The sequence below is a fragment of the Panthera tigris genome, chromosome A1, assembly GCF_018350195.1.
Source record: "Panthera tigris isolate Pti1 chromosome A1, P.tigris_Pti1_mat1.1, whole genome shotgun sequence".
Lineage (NCBI taxonomy): Eukaryota > Metazoa > Chordata > Mammalia > Carnivora > Felidae > Panthera > Panthera tigris.
In genome coordinates this window covers 5,996,036-6,014,445 of record NC_056660.1, presented here as the reverse complement: position 1 = coordinate 6,014,445, position 18,410 = coordinate 5,996,036, and the positions used below count along the sequence as shown (strand labels likewise).

Genomic DNA, 18,410 nt, shown 5'->3' with positions numbered 1-18,410 from the left:
TAGATCCATGACCTCAATGTAAGACCTAAAACTAGACAAGTCTTAGTAAAAAAAAAAAACAAAAACAAAAACAAAAAAACAGGGTGAAGGCTTCAAAACATTGGATTTAGCAATGATTTCTTGGATATAACATCAAAGGCACAGAAAACAAAACAAAACAAAACAAACTGGACTTTATAATTTTTTTTTAATTTGTGTATCAAAAGACAATATGCAGAGTAAAAAGGCAACCTGCAGAATGGGAGAAAATATTTGCAAATCATATATGTTATAAGGAATTAATATCCAGAATATAGAGAGAACTCCTAAAATTCAACAACAAAAAATAAACCACCAATTCAAAAATGAGCAAAAGACCTGAATAGACATTTCTCCAGAGACCTTACCAATGGCCAATAAACACATGAAAAGATGCTCAACATCACTAATCATCAGGGAAATGCAAATAAAACTGTGAGATCCCAGCTAATACCCATCAGAATGGCTACTATAAAAACAAACAAAAACCAGAAAATAATAAACACTGGCAAGGATGTGGAGAAACTGGAACCCCTACACACCGTTGGCGGAAATGCAAAATGATACAGCCACTGTGGAAAACAGGATGGCAATTCCTCAAAAAAATTAAGAACAGAATTCCCATATGATCCAGCAATCCCACTTCTGGGGATACATCAAAGAGAACTGAAAGCTGGGTCCTGAGATATTTGCACACCCATGTTCACAATAGCATTATTCACAGTGGCTAAAATGTGGAAGCTACCCAAGTGTCCATCAATGGATGAATGGATAAGCAAATTGTGGTATATACAATGAAATGTTACTTAGCCTTAAAAAGGAAGAAAGTTCTGATATATGCTAAAACATAGACAAATTTTCAGGACACTCTGCTAAGTGAAATAAGCCAGTTACAAAAAGATAAATATTGTATGATTCTACTTACATGAAATACTTAAAGCAGTAGACACAAAAAGTAGAATGGGGTTTTCCACAGGCTGGATGAGAGGAGTAGGGGGACCAGATACAGTATCATTGACCAGATACAGAGTTTCTATTTCACAAGATGTAGAGAGTTCTGGAGATAGATGGTGGGTGATGGCTGAACAACAATAAGAATTTACTTAATATCAGTCAATGGTATACTTAAAAATGGCTACAATAGTAAATTTTATATTCAGTGTATTTTACCACAATTTAAAAAATGAAAAATAAAATCTTGAAAAAGAAGAACAAAATTGGAGTTCTCACACTTCCCAATTTTGAAACGGAGTATAAAACTACAGTAATCAATGTAGTGTGGTACTACTGGCTTATGAACAAACATAGATCAGTAAAACTGAATGGAAGGTATAAGAAAAAAATCCTACATTTAGGACCAACCAATTTTTAACAAAGGTGCCCAGACAATTCAAAGATGCTGGGACAACTGGATACCCACAAGCAGCAAAAGAACGAAGTTTGACCCCAACTCCCATGATATTCAAAACTGATCACAGACCTAATCTAAGAATTAAAATTACAAAACTCTTAGGAAAAAACATAGGAGTAAGTTCTTTGTGACCTTGGGTCAGACAGCAGTTTTTAGATACAACACCAAAGTACAAGTGACAAAAGAAAAAAATAAGTACATTGGATTGTATCAAAATTAAAAGTTTCTGTGCTATAAACACCACCAACAAGAAAGTAAAAAGACAACCCAGAGTGGGAAAAAGATTTGCAAAATGTGTATCTGATTGGGGTCTAGTATCCAGAATATGGAAAAAAAAAAAACAACCTACAAGTCAATAATAAAAAGATAAGCCAATTTTAAAATGAGCAAAGGATTTGATTATGTTTTCCCAAGATGTACAAATGGTCAAAAAGTACATGACAAGATACTCAACATAATTGTCATCAGGGAAATGCAAATCAAAACCACAATGAGATACCGCTTAATACCCATAAGGATGGCTATATTAAAAAAAAAAAAAAAGTGTTGGCAAGGATGTGGAGAAATTGGAACCCTAGTGCGTTGCTGGTGGGAATGTAAAATGTTGCAGCCACCGTGGAAATAGTCTGATGGTTACATAAAAATTAAGCAGAGTTACCATATGATCTGGCAATTCTACTTCTAGGTATATACCCAAGGAATTGAAAGCAGGAACTTGTATAGTTGTACACACCAATGTCACAGCAGCATGGTAACAAAAACTGGTAACTCAAATATCCATCAATTGATAAATGACTAAACAAAATGTGATACATGCTAAATCACTGATGAGCCTTGAAAACATTATGTTAAGTGAAAGAAGCCAATCACAAAAGACCACATACTGTATGATTTCATTTAAATGAAATGTCCACCGTAGGCAAATCCAGATGCAGAAAACAGATTTGTGGTTGCCTAGGGCTAGGAGGTTGAAGGGAAAGGGGAATGACTGCTAATGGGTACAGGGTTTCTTTAAGAGGGAAAAAAAACATTCCAAAATTAGATTGTGGTGATAACTGCACAACCCTGTGAATATACTAAAAAAACAGGGAACTGTACGTTTTAAAAAGGTAAATTGTATGCTATGGAAATCTTTATCTCAATAAAGCTACAAAAAAACTTTTATAAACTATACAATTATAACTTCTTGGAAGGTATTACTAATATTTTCTGATGAAGACAACTGGGATTTAATTTCCCTACTTAGTACACTGCAATGAAATCAAAAGTACTTTTAACACTTTTAAAATAAATAACTAGTGGCAAATGTTATCTTACATTCCAAAACGTTTCTGGGATAATTATAGTACAGAATTTCACGAAGGCAAAATGTAATTGTACCGCATTCTGATTGGAGAACCAGCAAGCGTACCTCCACTCAGCGGGTCCCCCGCTACAAAGTGCGGTAGAAAGAGAGCAAAGACACCGCGCGATCAACGTCAAAATAACAGGGTTTGCGGGCGTTACACTTGGTTTGTTTTTGATGGCACTGAAAACTTCAAGTACTTAAAGAACATCAGGCTGAACCACCTTTTAGAACTGAATGGTCCAATCCAAAAAACAAACAAACAACAAACAAAAAACCAGAAGAGAAACAAATGAAGTATGAGAAGTATGTGCTACTTTGATAGATTTCCTTATGTTTTTTTCACTTACATACTTCAGAATCTAGCTCATGTCACAAGCCTGAAGGGGATCTGCAGAGGTCAGCTGGTCTTGGCTAAAAAAAGGATAATAGTTACTTTCAACTCCAGGATATCTGGTTTAAATTTTCAAGTAGAGCTGGACTCATTTGTACTAAAATAGATTTTAAGATAAGAAGATAACATGTTTGCATACTCCTTCTGCTTCCTAACTCCCTATACAGAGTAAATACCTTCCAACTTCTGTCCAGCAGAAATTATGTCTATGAATAGAGAATTATTTTTAATCGTACTTAAAACTTTAAAAAGTCTCTTTGAAGTTAAAATGCCTCAGAATTATCTTATGGATAATCACCTGCCTGCTTATCTACCATGAATGATTACCTCTGCTGCACACACACAGTCAAGCAATTCTATCGGCAGAATGAGTCCATGGAGACAAGCCCACAGGTCACCTGAAACAGGTGACAAAAGCACAAGGCTAAAAAATAAAAAAAAAACTACAAAACAGAAAAAGCAAACCAAAAAGTGGGAGAAAGGAAAATTTGGGGTGAAGATCAGTGCTGGGTAGAGAATGAAAGGAAGACCAAAGCCAAGCAACAGGAAAAAGAAGGGATCATCTAAGCAAAAAGTAAGAGTCGGTGTTAAACAAATGGTTGGAGGTAGAATATATCCAGAGCGTTAGTTATTTGTAATAGGAACACAGTGTACCAGCAGTTTCGAGTGGGAAACAAGAAATATGATGAAGTGCACGTGAAATAAGATGTAAACATAATAATGACTACAACTTTAAACCTCCACACGGCTCTTAAATATTTCTAGCCCAGCAAGTAATCTAAAATGCACAACACTATGTGGGCAAAGAGAACTCAAAGCAAAAAGTTCCAAAAGAATAACCTAAACCACTCTAACTTTACGATGTATTTAACCCCTATGGTTCAAACATCCCATTACTTTATCTATTCCCACTTCTTCCTTCAGATAAGTTTTGTTTGTGGAGTTCTGATGGGAGCAAAATTGGTGTAACCTGTTTAGAGGACATTAAGATTGTCCACAGAAGAGCCTTAAGCCCAGGCCTATTAAGATTTATTTCTAGGAAACTGACCTGCACTTCACCAGTCCTACGGTAAGGTACCAGGGTTGTTATCAGTAACTTGTGCTGAGGCATAATGACCAGTTTCTAGAACTGAGAGAAACCAGGAAGGATAAAAATCCCTGTAGATACAGCAAGGGAACTTCTCTTACTTCATGAAAACTTTACTCTGCACCAGTGGCATCAGCCACAGCAAATATCCCTGTGGGGAACCTGAGGACCTGGGGAGTTCTGCCTCCACCTGAAAGAATGTTGTGTGCAGACAGTAAAGGACATTTGTTGCGGTGCTTTTTAGAAGCACATATAAGTGAAAGAACCTAAAGTCCCCTCAATGGAACCAGTATACTACGTTCTAGCCATAAAACAGAATGATAAGCTGATGAACTGAATTGCGATCTACGTGCAGGTACTGATCACCAAAACATATGAACTGAAAAAAAGCAAGGCACGGACTTATACACATAATACCATACAATTTGTGTTTAAAGATAATGACATATGGACCTTTCTAACTAATTCTGACACATAACCAGGGAGCCATTAAAGAAATAAGTGATAAAGGTAACTTCCTAAAAATAAGAGCTGCACACAAAAAACAATACCATAAATAAAGTCAAAAGACGTTTGTTTCCACAAACTGTAAAGCATTAACGCAAGAAAGCTATCAGTGGACAGCTCTGGGAAGAAGGACCTGGGTGGCTGGAGGAGACGGAGTGAGAACACGTAAGTCTACATTTCCTCAGTATATTTACATTTTTTCATATACATATATTATTGTCTGCTCAAAATGAATAAAGTATTACAATAAATTGTGAAGTCTATCCATACATAGATATGCTTCTATATGCATAGACACAAGAAGATGCTGACAATGACTATTCTAAAGAGGGAGACTCAGATTGTCCTAGGTATCCTTATGTACTGTTTAAATTTTTTATCATGAGCATACATGAATTTTATAACCCAATCTTATTTTATAAGAAAAATTTGCTTGTTGAAAGTACATAACCTTTGACCCTGAAATTCCATTTCAAGGACTAACTACAATTGGAGAACTGCAGACGTATTTTCTAGGAGGTCCTTTGTTAATCGTAATGGCTAAATTTTGGAGACTACTTACATTTTTTCTATCACTAGAGAACTGGTTCACTAGATAGATACATATTTACATACATACATATAATGTAATGACTGCAATAATTAAAACTGATGGTTTAGAACTATATTTACTGACAGGAAGAGATGCATAATATTCTTGAATGAAAAAAATGTTAAGATCGTAGATTTCATTACTCTCTACCTACATTCATAGCATTATTTGGAAAGATGATAAAGAAAATAGTACTTGTCTCCAGTAGCAGAGTTAAGGCTTTTGGTTTCCGTATACATTTCTTGGGGTGCCTGGGTGGCTCAGTCGGTTGAGCGTCCAACTTCAGCTCAGGTCACGATTTCACGGTTTGTGAGTTTGAGCCCCGCCTCGGGATCTGTGCTGATAGCTCAGAGCCTGGAGCCTGCTTCAGATTCTGTGTCCCCCTCTCTCTCTGCCTCTCCCCTGCTCGTGCTCTGTCTCTGTCTCTCAAAAGTGAATAAACATTAAAAATAAATAAAATTTCTAAAATTTCTAGTTTCTGTATACATTTCTAGACTATGAATTTTCTACAATAAACCCATAATTGTAGAGAATTATAATTCTTTTATAATCAGACAAAAAAGCGATTTAAAAAAAAAAAAAGAACTATCTCAAATACCATGGAATGAATGAATGTACAAACAAATAAATAGCAAGTCAGCATATACAAATTTAGCTTCAATAATAAGCCAATGTGGAAACAAAGGTGGAAGTAAACTTTTCATTGCTTGGCCCTGAATAATAAGGCTACCCATAAAAGTACCACAAAATATTCTGGATAAAACCTACAAAGCGAGTTATAATTTCAGCTCTAGTGTCCAAAAATCTTTTGCTGAATTTTTCTTCTGTTTAAAATACTTAACCAAGGGATGCCTGGGTGGCTCAGTCGGTTAAGTGTCCAACTCTTGATTTTGGCTCAGGTCACAGTCTCATGGTTCGTGGGTTCAAGCTCTGTGTCAGGCTCCGCTTTGAGCTCCACATTGATGGTGTGGATGGAGCCTGCTTGGGATTCTCTCTCCCACTCTCTCTGTCCTCCTCCCCTGCTTGCTCTCTCTCTCTCTCAAAATAAACAAACATTAAAATAATTAAAAATAAACAAATAAAATACTTAACCCAAATACTTCATTATCTCCCTTGCCCTCTGTGTGGCATAGGGTATGCCTACCACTCCTTCTGAAAACACTCTTTCCTTGGTTGGTATGATCTTACCTTACAAGGCCTTGGCTTTTCTCCAAGTTGCCATGTACAGCCAATAAGTTGTGCACTGCACAACTGCTGGTGCACAGTGGGAATGACCCTGAGTTTTCTCCTCCTCCTCGGGACTCAACTTGTTGGCCTCCTGGATGGACATCTGTTTCTCTACATTCTGTCCTAGGACCTCTTCTTACTCTACACTTTGTCTAGGCAATTTCAAGATGACTCGAAGGTATTACTTCAAGTACCTGGTTAACTCCCAAGTTTTTCCCTATCCAGATCTCTATCTTGAGCACTACACTCATGTTATCTGCCTGACGGACATTTCTTCTTAGATGTTTAACAGGTACATGCATTTCAATACACCAAAACTCAATTCATCATGTTCCCCATCAAACCTGCTCCCCTTTCTGTTTTGGCTATCTATGTGAATGGCAGTATCTTGCTGCTTATGCCAGAAACCTAGACCTTACCCTTGGTTCTTCTGACTCCTTCCTCTCTCACATTCAATAAATCAACAGGTCCTATCAATTGCTCATCATTCCCTCTGTCATTCCCTAATTCAAGCCTCTAGCACCTCTCACCTGGATTACTATTACATTTTCCCAACCCCAGGTCCCCGTAGCTACTAGCTATTCCGAGTATGTTGTCCAGCACTCTTTTTAAATGATTAATCTGTTTAATCATTTAATGTTTAATCTGTTACCTGTTTAAATCCTACAAATGGTCCCCATTATCTTCAGAATCAAGAAGTCCACGACATGATTTCCAAGACTCCACTTACTTCTCCAACTTAATTTTTTGTACCTCTCACCCTACCTGTTACCACTCTCTGCAATCTGGTATTGAAATTCTTCCAATTCCCTCACCATACTATCTTTTCTTCGTATCTCTATAAATGCTACTTGACGGTGGCTCCAAAGGGTCCTGGAGACAGCTTTAGCCTTCCCTCCTACAACATAACGTAAAAGCTCTCGAAATCACTTCAAATAAAAAACTTAAGTTAAAATTTGCTTACTACACATCATACTCCCTTTTCCACCAGATAGAACTCCTTCCTTTATAAAGAAATTCTGGAACCAGATGCTACTCCTCTAGCCTGCACTGTAACTCCCCAACCTTCACTCACTCTTATTTACTGCCCATTCACTTGTGTAACTTCTAATTATCTTTCAAGTCACAACTGAAATACCATCCTTGAACCCCCAAGAGCAGATCAGGTACCCCCACGGCAACCTATACATCTTCCCTAGTGCAGCCCTATCCCCACTATGCTATAATTACCTTTCTACTTGCCTGCATCCCTGAAAAGTTTGCAAGTTCCCTGAAGACTTGGACCCTGTCCTGTTCACTGCTGAATTGCCAATATCAGGCACAGAACCTGACATATTAGAGACATTCTGCAAATAGCTACCAAATAAATTAAAAACATAATTTTTTTTTTAAACGTTTATTTATTTTTGAGACAGAGAGAGACAGAGCATGAATGGGGGAGGGTCAGAGAGAGAGGGAGACACAGAATCCAAAACAGGCTCCAGGCTCTGAGCTGTCAGCACAGAGCCCGACGCGGGGCTTGAACTCACGGACCACGAGGTCATGACCTGAGTTGAAGTCGGTCGCTTAACCGACTGAGCCACCCAGGTGCCCCAAAAACATAAATTTACCAAAAACAAAACACTACAGCTAAAGAGAAACTATATGAAACATCAAATATTTAAATGGTTTGACTTTACATTTAAAAGGATCTTCAATGTTGGGTCAACATTAGAAAACACATTACAAGTAATGTTTTACTTTACACAACATTTTCTTGGAAAGTGTGTATAAACTGAATTTTTTGCAAACTAAGTCATGTGGTAAATACACCAAGAGAGCTTATGTACTTAAAGAGATTCTTTCATACAGTGAAAAAAAAAAAAAACTCCAAATAAATTTATTCTACACGAACTCAAATTTTCACAATTGGCTTTCCTTAAAACAGAAACCTTATAAAAATAATTTTTCAATACTCATGTCTGCTTTCCCCAGAAATAGGACTTGGTTAACATTAAGTCATGACACCACTGATGGACAAGCTTTAGGTTTTTTAAATCTCTTTAGTTCTCTAGACAACCTCTAAATTCGGGTGTCTAGAAACATGTACAGTGGTCCTTGCATCATGATGTAAAGAATTCCTGTCCTTAGGATGATTATTCGTTGGAACTCATGAGCTATATAATAAAACCATAAATTTTAGAGAGCTGTCTCAAGAGATGAGTAACTGAGTTACCTTGAGTCGTAGGAGCCTAAATAATTTATTCACATAACAAAAATAAACTTCAAATACCAATCACGGAACATCATGATTTAAACAAAAATGTCAGTCTGGTTCAGAGACTAATTATATTTTTCTTAAATTTAGAAATAGAGGTTTGATCTCTCCCATTTGAATTGATTTATTTACAAGGTATATTTCAGAAAAAAAGCTCTAGTCTTTGTAGTGGTTCAATTTTTCAAATACCTGGGACTTGTATTTGGCTCACCTGATCAACAAAGTTTGCCCTGTCTTTGACTTTTGGTTTTGTTCAATTCTGTTCCTGGTAGCAATATAGCCAGCCGATCAAACTTTGCTTCTCTGGGTATTTTCACAAGATGCTGCTTTTCTAGTCTCCTATAATATGCTCAAGTTTTTAATTTCAGCAAATTGAAAAGGGACACTTTCAAATATGAATTTCACGTACACCAAAAATAAGAAAGTATTAAGTACCTGTCAACATTTGGCAATGTGCCAGGAACTGAGGGGAACACAATTACTGCCCTAGAGGAAATCTATAATATCTAGGCCATAAACATCCACCAGAAAGACCCAAAGGACATATAAACATTAACCACATATACTCTGAAGCAGTTACACGATACATCTATGAAGGACTAAATACGTTTTGTGGGGTGATTAGTGAAGAGGGAATTACTGGAGTTGTATGTTAAGATAAAGTAGTTACAATTTCTGAAGCTAAATGTTAGAACCTACTTCAGCTGGGGGGGGAAATTTCCAGCACAAGGTGCTGCCTGAGACAAAGTTCAGAATGGTGGTCCGATTTGATGGAGAAGCCAATTTGATTCACTTGCACTTCAGAATCCCGCAATGGACTAGCGAGTGAACACTCCTGGGCCTCACTGTCAGGTCTCACAAACGAAGAACAAAGGTCTTGGTCCTGCACCGAAGTCAAGGTAAAGCCACTCAAAAGTGGTTCTCAACTGCTTTGAAAAAGTGTGGCAGTTTCTCAAAAAGCAAAACATGGTGTTACCATACCTGGCTATATGCCCAAGAGAACTGAAAACAAAAATCCCACGTGACAACTCAAACGTCAATGTTATAAGCAGCATTAGTCATTATAACCAAAAAGTAGAAATAACACAAAGGTCCACCGACTGACGAATGGATAAACGAAACGTGGTATATCCATAGAATGCAATACTGTTCGACCATAAGAAGGAATGATACTGATACATGCACAATGAAGATGAATCTTAAAAGCATGAGGCTAAATAAAAGACAAACAAGGCCACACACGGTGTAATTCCATTTACATGAAACGTCCAGAACAGGCAAATCCACAGAGAGAGGAAGTAGATCAGTGGTTGCCAGGAGGTGGGGAGATGGGGGATGTGGAGTGATGGCAAACCCATACGGAGTTTCTTTTTGGGGTAATAAATGTGCTGGAATTAGATAGGGGTAATGATTGTACAGCCTTGGGAACGTACTAAAAAGCAGTGGACTGCACACTTCGAAAGGGTGAGTGTCATGGTATGTAACACATCTCAATTTTAGAAAGGGGGTTCTCAGCGTTTTGTCTGCCATGACGCATCTGAAGGGAAGGACATGACATGACTCCGTCAGGACAGGCAGCTTACTACAGCAGGGACTGGTTTGGGGACTCTAGCAACGACCATAATAAAGACTCTTGAGACTCATGACACTCAAGGGTCTTCAAGGATTATGATCAAAATAACAGCTGAAAGTCACTTGTTAGTCACAACATCAAGTCACTTTAGGTAACAAGAAATACCTAAAGACAAAAAAGCTCGTAGTTTCTAAGGAACAAAGAGAGGACCAAAGCCTACCGAAGCTGGTGTGAAGGAAAGGACAGTAGGATTTTCATTCTCTAGCAGCAGCTAAGAACAGAAAAGAATAGAAAAAGAATAAAGAGACAGTGAGGATCAGATTCAACAATAAAAGGCACTACAGGAAAGACGACAGCAGCCACAGGGGATAATATGTATTTATCAACACTGCTTTGGCATATACGGTTCCCAAATTACATATGGATCACGTTTCAAATGTTGGTAAATCATAATTCTGAACACATTTGCCAAGAGAAATAATTGTTGAAAAGTAGGTAAGTTTGCAAAATGGCCTACAATAATTTATAATAATCTGTCATCATTTCTATTTTCCTAGCTGAAATCCAGTAGGCTGGAAGCCATCTCCCCACCTCCCATCTCTTCCCACATCAGATTCCACCAAGAGAAATTCTCCCTCTGGGAATTTGTTGCCACCACCACCTTGCAGCACAGAAAACTCTGGCTCCCTAGTTCTCATGGAGGTGAGGCCGAAGTAGAATCATCTGCTATCAAGAGCTGTAATCCAAATGGAGTTCTGCCATGGCAGCTTTACATATGAGGGAGAAATTCGTAAGTCAGACATTGAATTTCAGAGGCTGCTTGTACTCTGATTCAGCAACATTCTTGTGATGGGAAACTGCCGCACAGAGAATTAAGGTGCTCATTGTGAAATAACAGAAACCTCATCATGTCCAGTGGGTACAATGGATCATCTGTAGTGCACGCACACAGCAGGCCACATACAGCAGGCCACATACAGCAGGAGCTCAAGGGCCAAAAGGCGTGGGGAGGGAAGGCGGGAGAAGAAAAAATTCAAACCCACACAATCTGCTGGGGTCTGCAAGAGCACAGTAAAAAAGCACCTCTCCTTACCCTAGTCCTCTTAAAATACCCTATCTGATGAGATCTTCCCCTTCCTTTAAGAGTCAAACAAAATGCTGCCATCTTTGAGAGGCTTTCCTTAAAACCCTAAACAGGGTTGGCAGTTTCCATCTGTGTTCCATTAGCACCCTGTATTAATTATTACAGCGCTTATTAAATCGCTACAGTTTATTTACATTTGTTTCCCCAGTAGATACCTCCTCAAGTAATGGAATATTTTATTCATCTTTGTATTACCAGTACTTCGGACGGTGCTTGGCACATGCAAGAGTCCAATAAATATTGGTTAACGAATGACTGTATGGATTTCTTCAAATGTTGAAGGAAACAGAAAAAGTAAAAATCAAATGAACAGCTCCCAAACGAATTAATTTGCCAGTCTTGCTACTAAGAAAATGGGATTTAAGCATGAAACCTCAAAGTGGCCTTACCAGTAGATCTGAAGGCACTGAATATCTAAGGTAGATAAATTCAAGTGTGTCCCTTTCCATCACATTTTAAAAAAGTTATAAGGAATACTCTTTCCTGGGCATGCAAAATCCTCAGTAATGGGTACGTATGTTGTATTTGGCATTTCTGACGTCTAAAGAAATATTTAAGTCAGATTGAACATATATGCAGGGTTCAGCAATATTCAGAAGAAAAACTATCAGATTCCTTCAGGGGAAATAAAGGGTTCCACCACGTTCTGATCATAATTAAGGAAATAAAACTGAATTAAAGCCCCAATGCAGACTGAATCAGAAGGGTCCTTTGTGCTAGCCACCAAATGAATGGTTCACTGGAGTGGGAACAAGCACAGTCCATAAATCCCAACATCTTAAGAGATAAAGATAATGGAATGCTACAGCAATATAAGACAGGTAAAATAGCTGGTATGTCTTTGGAAGTTGACCTAACTTCTTTCAGGCAGTTGGTGAGAACCTACATTAAAGCATGAGACTAAGAAACAAAGAAGGGAATCACTGCCTAAAGTAAAATTTGTTTTAGTGGCTGTCTACCTAATCTTGCAAAAGTATTACACTTTATATTCATAATTTATTCCCTCAAATCATAACACTAGAAAAGACCTTAAAAATTATCAACTCAAGCCCTCTAATCTTACAAATAAGGAAATCAAGGTTTACAAAGGGCAAGTGACTTGCCCAAGGTCATACTGGTAATCAGACGCGGAGTCTGAACTCAAACTCCGTCTTTGTCTCCCCAACTTAAGAGTTTCTTCTACCAGAAGACCTTTGGTTCCCCCTCCACACACATACATATATGTGTATATATGTGTGTATGTATAGATACACCGACGTATCTACATAAACACTTGTTGCACTCGAAAAAACCAAGGCTGTTCAGAAATGTTTTGAAAAAGTATACCAATTAATTGAGTTAATTGAAAAGACTACTCCTCTGATAGGTAAGACATTCATGTTTTCCGAATGACCCACAAAAACACCAAATCTCCACATCTAGGTTTATATTTACCTTAATATATTAGCTTTATGAGGCATAATGGTTAAGAGCATGTGCTCTAGAATAAGAGGACCTTTTGTAATCCCCTAATTGCAGCTCTGACATTTAATTAGTCATATAAGCATAGACAATTTTATCTAACCTTTCTAACAGCTTAACCTTTCTAACAGTTTCCTCACCTGTAAAACTGAAAAACAGAACTGACTTGATATGGTATTTTGTAAGGATTAAATAGATGATGAATGTAAAAGGGCTTTGCCCAGGACCTAGTAATACTCATTAATTTAGCTATTATCATTATTACTGCCTCCTAATTTTTGGGTTGCCTACAAAAGTGCCCCAACAAAAGTTTTCTGTATATTTCTCTCTCTCACAAACGCACACATATAATCCCAATTATATATAATCTGTTCTTTTGAACACAGAGTACAGCAAATTAAGAACCCTGTTCAAGAAAACTGCTTTTGCTTTTCTTTTTTGGAGATCAAACTCTTACCTCAAATTGATTTTTAAATGCTAGAAATGTCCAGTCCCTGTAATGAGGGTTTAGAATTTAAAAACACAAACTGTCTTGTCTTCTCACACTTTTCCATTCTTTCGAACAAAATGAGTTTGGTTGCCTAAATTGTACAAAGAGGAAATGCAACTGACTCAGAAAGAAAATGAATCTCCCTGCTTCCTACTGAGTACCCTTTTGGTGTTCAGACACAAAGGACACTATCTCATTTATGGTGACAGTGAGAACAAATTATTTCCAAGATTTATTGTGCATTTATGCTTTAACTCTATTAGAATCTGAAATTAACACAATTACAAAAGGCCCTTTTTCCATATATATAATCATGCTTCAAATAAAGTATTTCCTCCTTCCCCACATTCCTTAAAATGCTGAGTTTATCTTAAGTGTGGTAGACTAGCAGGATAGTATTAATAATTCTTTGAGTCAAAGGAATGACCTTATGAGCTGTTTTATTTCCTAAAACTTAATAATTTAAGAAGCTAACACCTCCAGTCTGAATTCTTTTACTACGTGCTCATATTCTGTGATGCTTGCTGGAAGACTGAAAAGATACATTTATGTGCGTTCGTTCTAATAGACAAATAGGTCTAAACAAAACCCACTTCATTGTACATCTCAGGATTCTCTTTGAAGGTGTTATTGTCTGCGTTCCTAGAGTACTCTGAAATTTCAGTTACAGAATGTATAATTTAATTTGAAAGTAAATCAATACTAGAAACAAATTATTTCGTCATCATCTTTTTACAAAAGATTAAACAGCCACAAATTTTATTTTACCAGGACTAAAATGCATTAAATTACATTTCACTGACATAAGATCAAAAGAACCTCATAAATACAATGCTATATTTCACTCGAGTGATGAGGCTGTGAGAAGCCAAACCAAAAATATTCCCTCTGGAAAACAAAAACTGTCTTAAGTAATTTTAAAACTCTCTTGACATTTGATCCTTTTTAAATTTTTTCGAAGTTCATCCTATAAACAAAATCATTAAAGGCTGCTGGAAAACAAGCCCCAAAATTATAAAGTTTTTTTTTTTTCCAAAATGCAATGGTAATTTTCAGCTATCACAAATGACTAAGAAATGTTTACGTGCTGTACATTTAGCTATTTTTAAATTGTATTAATTCTTCTAAAATTATTTAGTCTAAATTAAAACCTAACTATGAGATATAAAATGTGGTTAAAAGTACCTCCTGCCACTAAACAATACCATAGTTTTTAAATAAAATATAAAACCAAAGTTAATAAATTTATATATTTTATTAGCTTAAATCAGTAATTTATGGAAATAGAACTGGCTTCTCTCAGAGAGATTAAAAATAATTTAGAGTCACCAGAATTTTACAAAGCAGATGACAGACTGGTCAAATGTACTACTATGTGTAATCTCATGGCATTGGGAATTTTCTGAATATGCCCCAAATTACATAATATTGGGGGAAAGAGAAATGGTTTAAGGCTTTTGAAAAATATTATATGAGAAAGATAATTTTTAAAGTATATTATTAAACAATACTTCGATGAAAAATATAAGCAGAGTCAACAGTAGGTAGGTATCTCCAGATGCAGATTTCTCAAATGTCACCAGATTATCCATTCCACTAAGAAGTACTTTTAAATACATGCAGCACACCAGAGTATCAAGTTTTCAAATCCCTATCTTTTGCAGATATCTGTACTGCTTTAACTGCTCATATAAGCACTGAAATGCACATACCAAATTAATTAGAATCACCATCTTCCTTTAAGAGTCCCTTTTAAGTTATTTGAGAAAGATACCTCAATCTAAGAAAAATGTTGAATATACACTTCCTTTTCCAATATCCAGAATATTAAAGTCTTTATAAATATGGCTCCCCCAACTTACTTCAGCTTTATGAACGGTTTCTTTTTTTTAGTGCTAATATAGTTCTGAACAAACCCTCTTACCTAATTCGGAGGGGGGGGTGGTAGGAAAGCAATTCTTTTAAATGTTAAAACAGCAGCTATCAAATTAACATTGATATTCGAGTAAAGCTACTTTGTTTATACTGATATCTAAAGATTATATAATAAACTCTGACATGATTTCTCCCGCAATTTTCTATAGTGGCAAAGGCAATAGACAACATCAACATAACGTTTGTACAAGAGGAAAACAAGGAGTTAATAAAATGTATTTTCCCCTCAACTAAGAATTGCCTTCTCTTTTGTCAATATTACACGACATTCATCTACTGACAAAGGAAAAATGAACACTTCACATGCCTGTTTAAGAAACTAAATTGGGAGCATTACCAGCCGTAGACTTAATTGAGTTATTCGTAGGGGAAAATATTTAAAGCAAAGAGACGATTTACAGCTTATTGCCAACAGCTAAATTTTGGGGGAACAGGCCTGAACACGATAGCCCCTATTAGTCCCTTGCCTTTTTCCCCACCACCCACCCTGCACCAAACCCCCATTGTTCTATGTAAAACTCACAGGTTAATGGTATCTAAATAACAATTGCTACATTGAGGTTACAGACGATCCCTATGAAGAACTCTTCAGCATCACATTTACTTGCTGCTTTCTTTCTCCCAAATAAAACCCAAATTTGGTAATAAATCAATCACAAACTGGTGGAGGAAAGGATCACAGCTTCCCTTCCAGACTGATGGATGTCACTCCAGAGGCGGGCGAGGAAATCCCCCCGAAGGTTCCCAGAATAAATGGACCCCTCCCCGCGAAAACCATTTAAACTGACGTTTTACTACGATTTTTTTTTTTTTCAATCTAGAACCGAAACCCTTGAAAAGTATACAGCCCACGGAGTAGCAGCTCTTTTTCCCTATTAGCCACCGAAGTAGAATACACAGGCAGGATTTCGTGTGGGCTTGGATCCCTGGTACACCACTTCCTCCCCAAACCCGGCTGGCAGGGCCAGATTCGGGTGTCAAGGAAGTGGGAGACCGGCGCGCCGGCGCCCCACTCCCCCTCCGGGCTACCTGCCTCGGCCTGCGGGAGCGCCGCCCAGCGCGGACACCGGCACAGACACAAACACTCACCCATCTTTCCTCTTGGCTTTGTAGACGTGACCATAAGTGCCTCGGCCAACTTTGCAGCCCTCGTATTCAAACAGGTCCTCGACCCGCTCCCGCTCGCTGCTCAGCTTCACTTTAAAGTCATAGTCCATTGTCACAGCCTCCGGGGCCGGGGAGCTGGGTCGGGGGGCCGGGGGACAGGGGTGGGGACCGGGGAAGCACCGGCAGCCGCAGCCCCCGGGAACCCGCCCGCTCTACGCCCGGCGGCCGCAGCACCAGCCCGACTGATGCGGCAAGAGCAGGAGGAGGCCCCGCAAGAGCGCGGGGGACATCCAGGGGGACGGCGGGGCAGAGGCCGGCCGAGGGGGTGGGGGGACGGGGAGGTTCCCCCGGGCGAAGGAGAGCAGAGGGACGACGGCTGGGGGTGGGGAGCGGCGTCTCTGCCCTTGTCCCCGCGGGCTCCCGGGGCGCCGGCTCTCCTGCTCTCTCCTGCCGCGCGTTCTGCTCCCGCTGCGGGGAGCGGCGGGGCGGCCGCGGCGGGCTCTCCTCCTCTTACACTCGCACTCACGCCTCACCCTCTCTCTCACACACGCTCACACTCACTCACTCACTCTCTCACCCATACACTCAAACAGAAAGGCAGCGCCGCACAACAGCCGGTACCTCCTCAGAGAGAGGAGGAGGGAGGGAACTCGCGGAACACGGCCACAGCTGTCGCAAAAACGTCGCGAAGTCTCGGGCTGCCTCCGGGCCTCCCTACAGCCTGCTCCGCGGCGCCAGGCCGGCCCCGCCGGGGCCCGCACCTCGAGGATCCGGTGGAGGAAGCAGGGTAGCCACTGCCCGAAGCTGCCGCCAGAAGCACCACGTGGATTGTCCTGACGGCGGCCAGAGCCCCAGACTACATTGCCCAGAATGCACGGGCCACCGTCGTTGCCGCCCCTTCGACGACTCCACCCCGCACAGTGGTAATACGGGAGCGTTGCATGATGGGATTAGTAGTCCAAGGAGAGATTAGTTTCAATCGCTTAGAGGGATTTTTTTTTTTTTTTTACCTTTTCCTTTTTCTTTTCTTTTCTTGTCTTTTTTTACAGCAATATCGCTAGAGTGTGATTTGGACCGTAAACTTAACCAGAGAAATTTATGTGCGAGGGAGGCTAGTTTGCAGCTGGAATCACAGTTTGCGCCGCTTCCGAACTCCAGATGTTAAAGGGCATTATCATTATCGAAAAAAGTCTATATATTTGTAAACAGCTCACAGACTTGGTGTATTCTTGTCGTTCACAATCTGATAAGGGCTGCACAACGATATGAACATATTGACCCACATTACAAACATCAATAAAAATGAATCAATGACCAGTGGCCATGCTACTCCTGAATAGTTTTACTATTGAGAAAGATGACTATCTAAATGCTTCCCATCCATTGAGAGGGGACATTATTTTGAGTGTGGCCTTCTGCACCTCTGTCTATAAGAACAGCACATTTGAGCCATGATTACAACAACGGATCTAGATTCATTGAAACTAATTTGTTGATAATTTTAAGGTAGGAAAGGTGCCAGCTGAAGGGGTCCCAGTATCTTGATAATAATCTCTCATTTTGTCTAATCCGTCTTATTTGGATGTGTGTCTTTAATTTTTTATTAATTGTAGGTTTGTATTTATTTTACATTTTCCAATTGCTACTATTTCCACTAAAGCTCCCCACTCCCCAAAAGACATATAATCTCTCCCACTTTCAAACCCCCATAACCCTTTTTTTTTCTTGCCTTTCTTGTGGTAGTCATCAAATTATGTTTTATTTTTCTTTTGCTAGATTATAAATGCCTATAGGAAATCATATTTGCATCTTCCATAATACCTAGTAATATGCTTTGAGTATGGTGCACAGTAAACATTTGT

The 18,410-nt window shown here is 38.8% G+C and overlaps 1 protein-coding gene across 3 annotated transcripts in view; it reads right to left on the bottom strand.

Annotated features, from left to right (window-relative positions):
- The window catches only part of CDK8 (cyclin dependent kinase 8), a 120,124-nt gene extending 102,843 nt beyond the window's left edge, over positions 1-17,281 (bottom strand). Inside the window, exon 1 of one of the 3 annotated variants that reach the window (XM_042986730.1) lies at positions 16,531-17,281. In XM_042986730.1, the coding sequence (XP_042842664.1) occupies positions 16,531-16,658 (128 nt within the window). In that variant the 5' untranslated portion in view covers positions 16,659-17,281. The remainder of the gene's footprint in view (positions 1-16,530) is intronic. The other 2 variants (XM_015540103.2, XM_042986621.1) reach the window with 2 other exon arrangements.
- Positions 17,282-18,410: the final 1,129 nt, after the last annotated feature.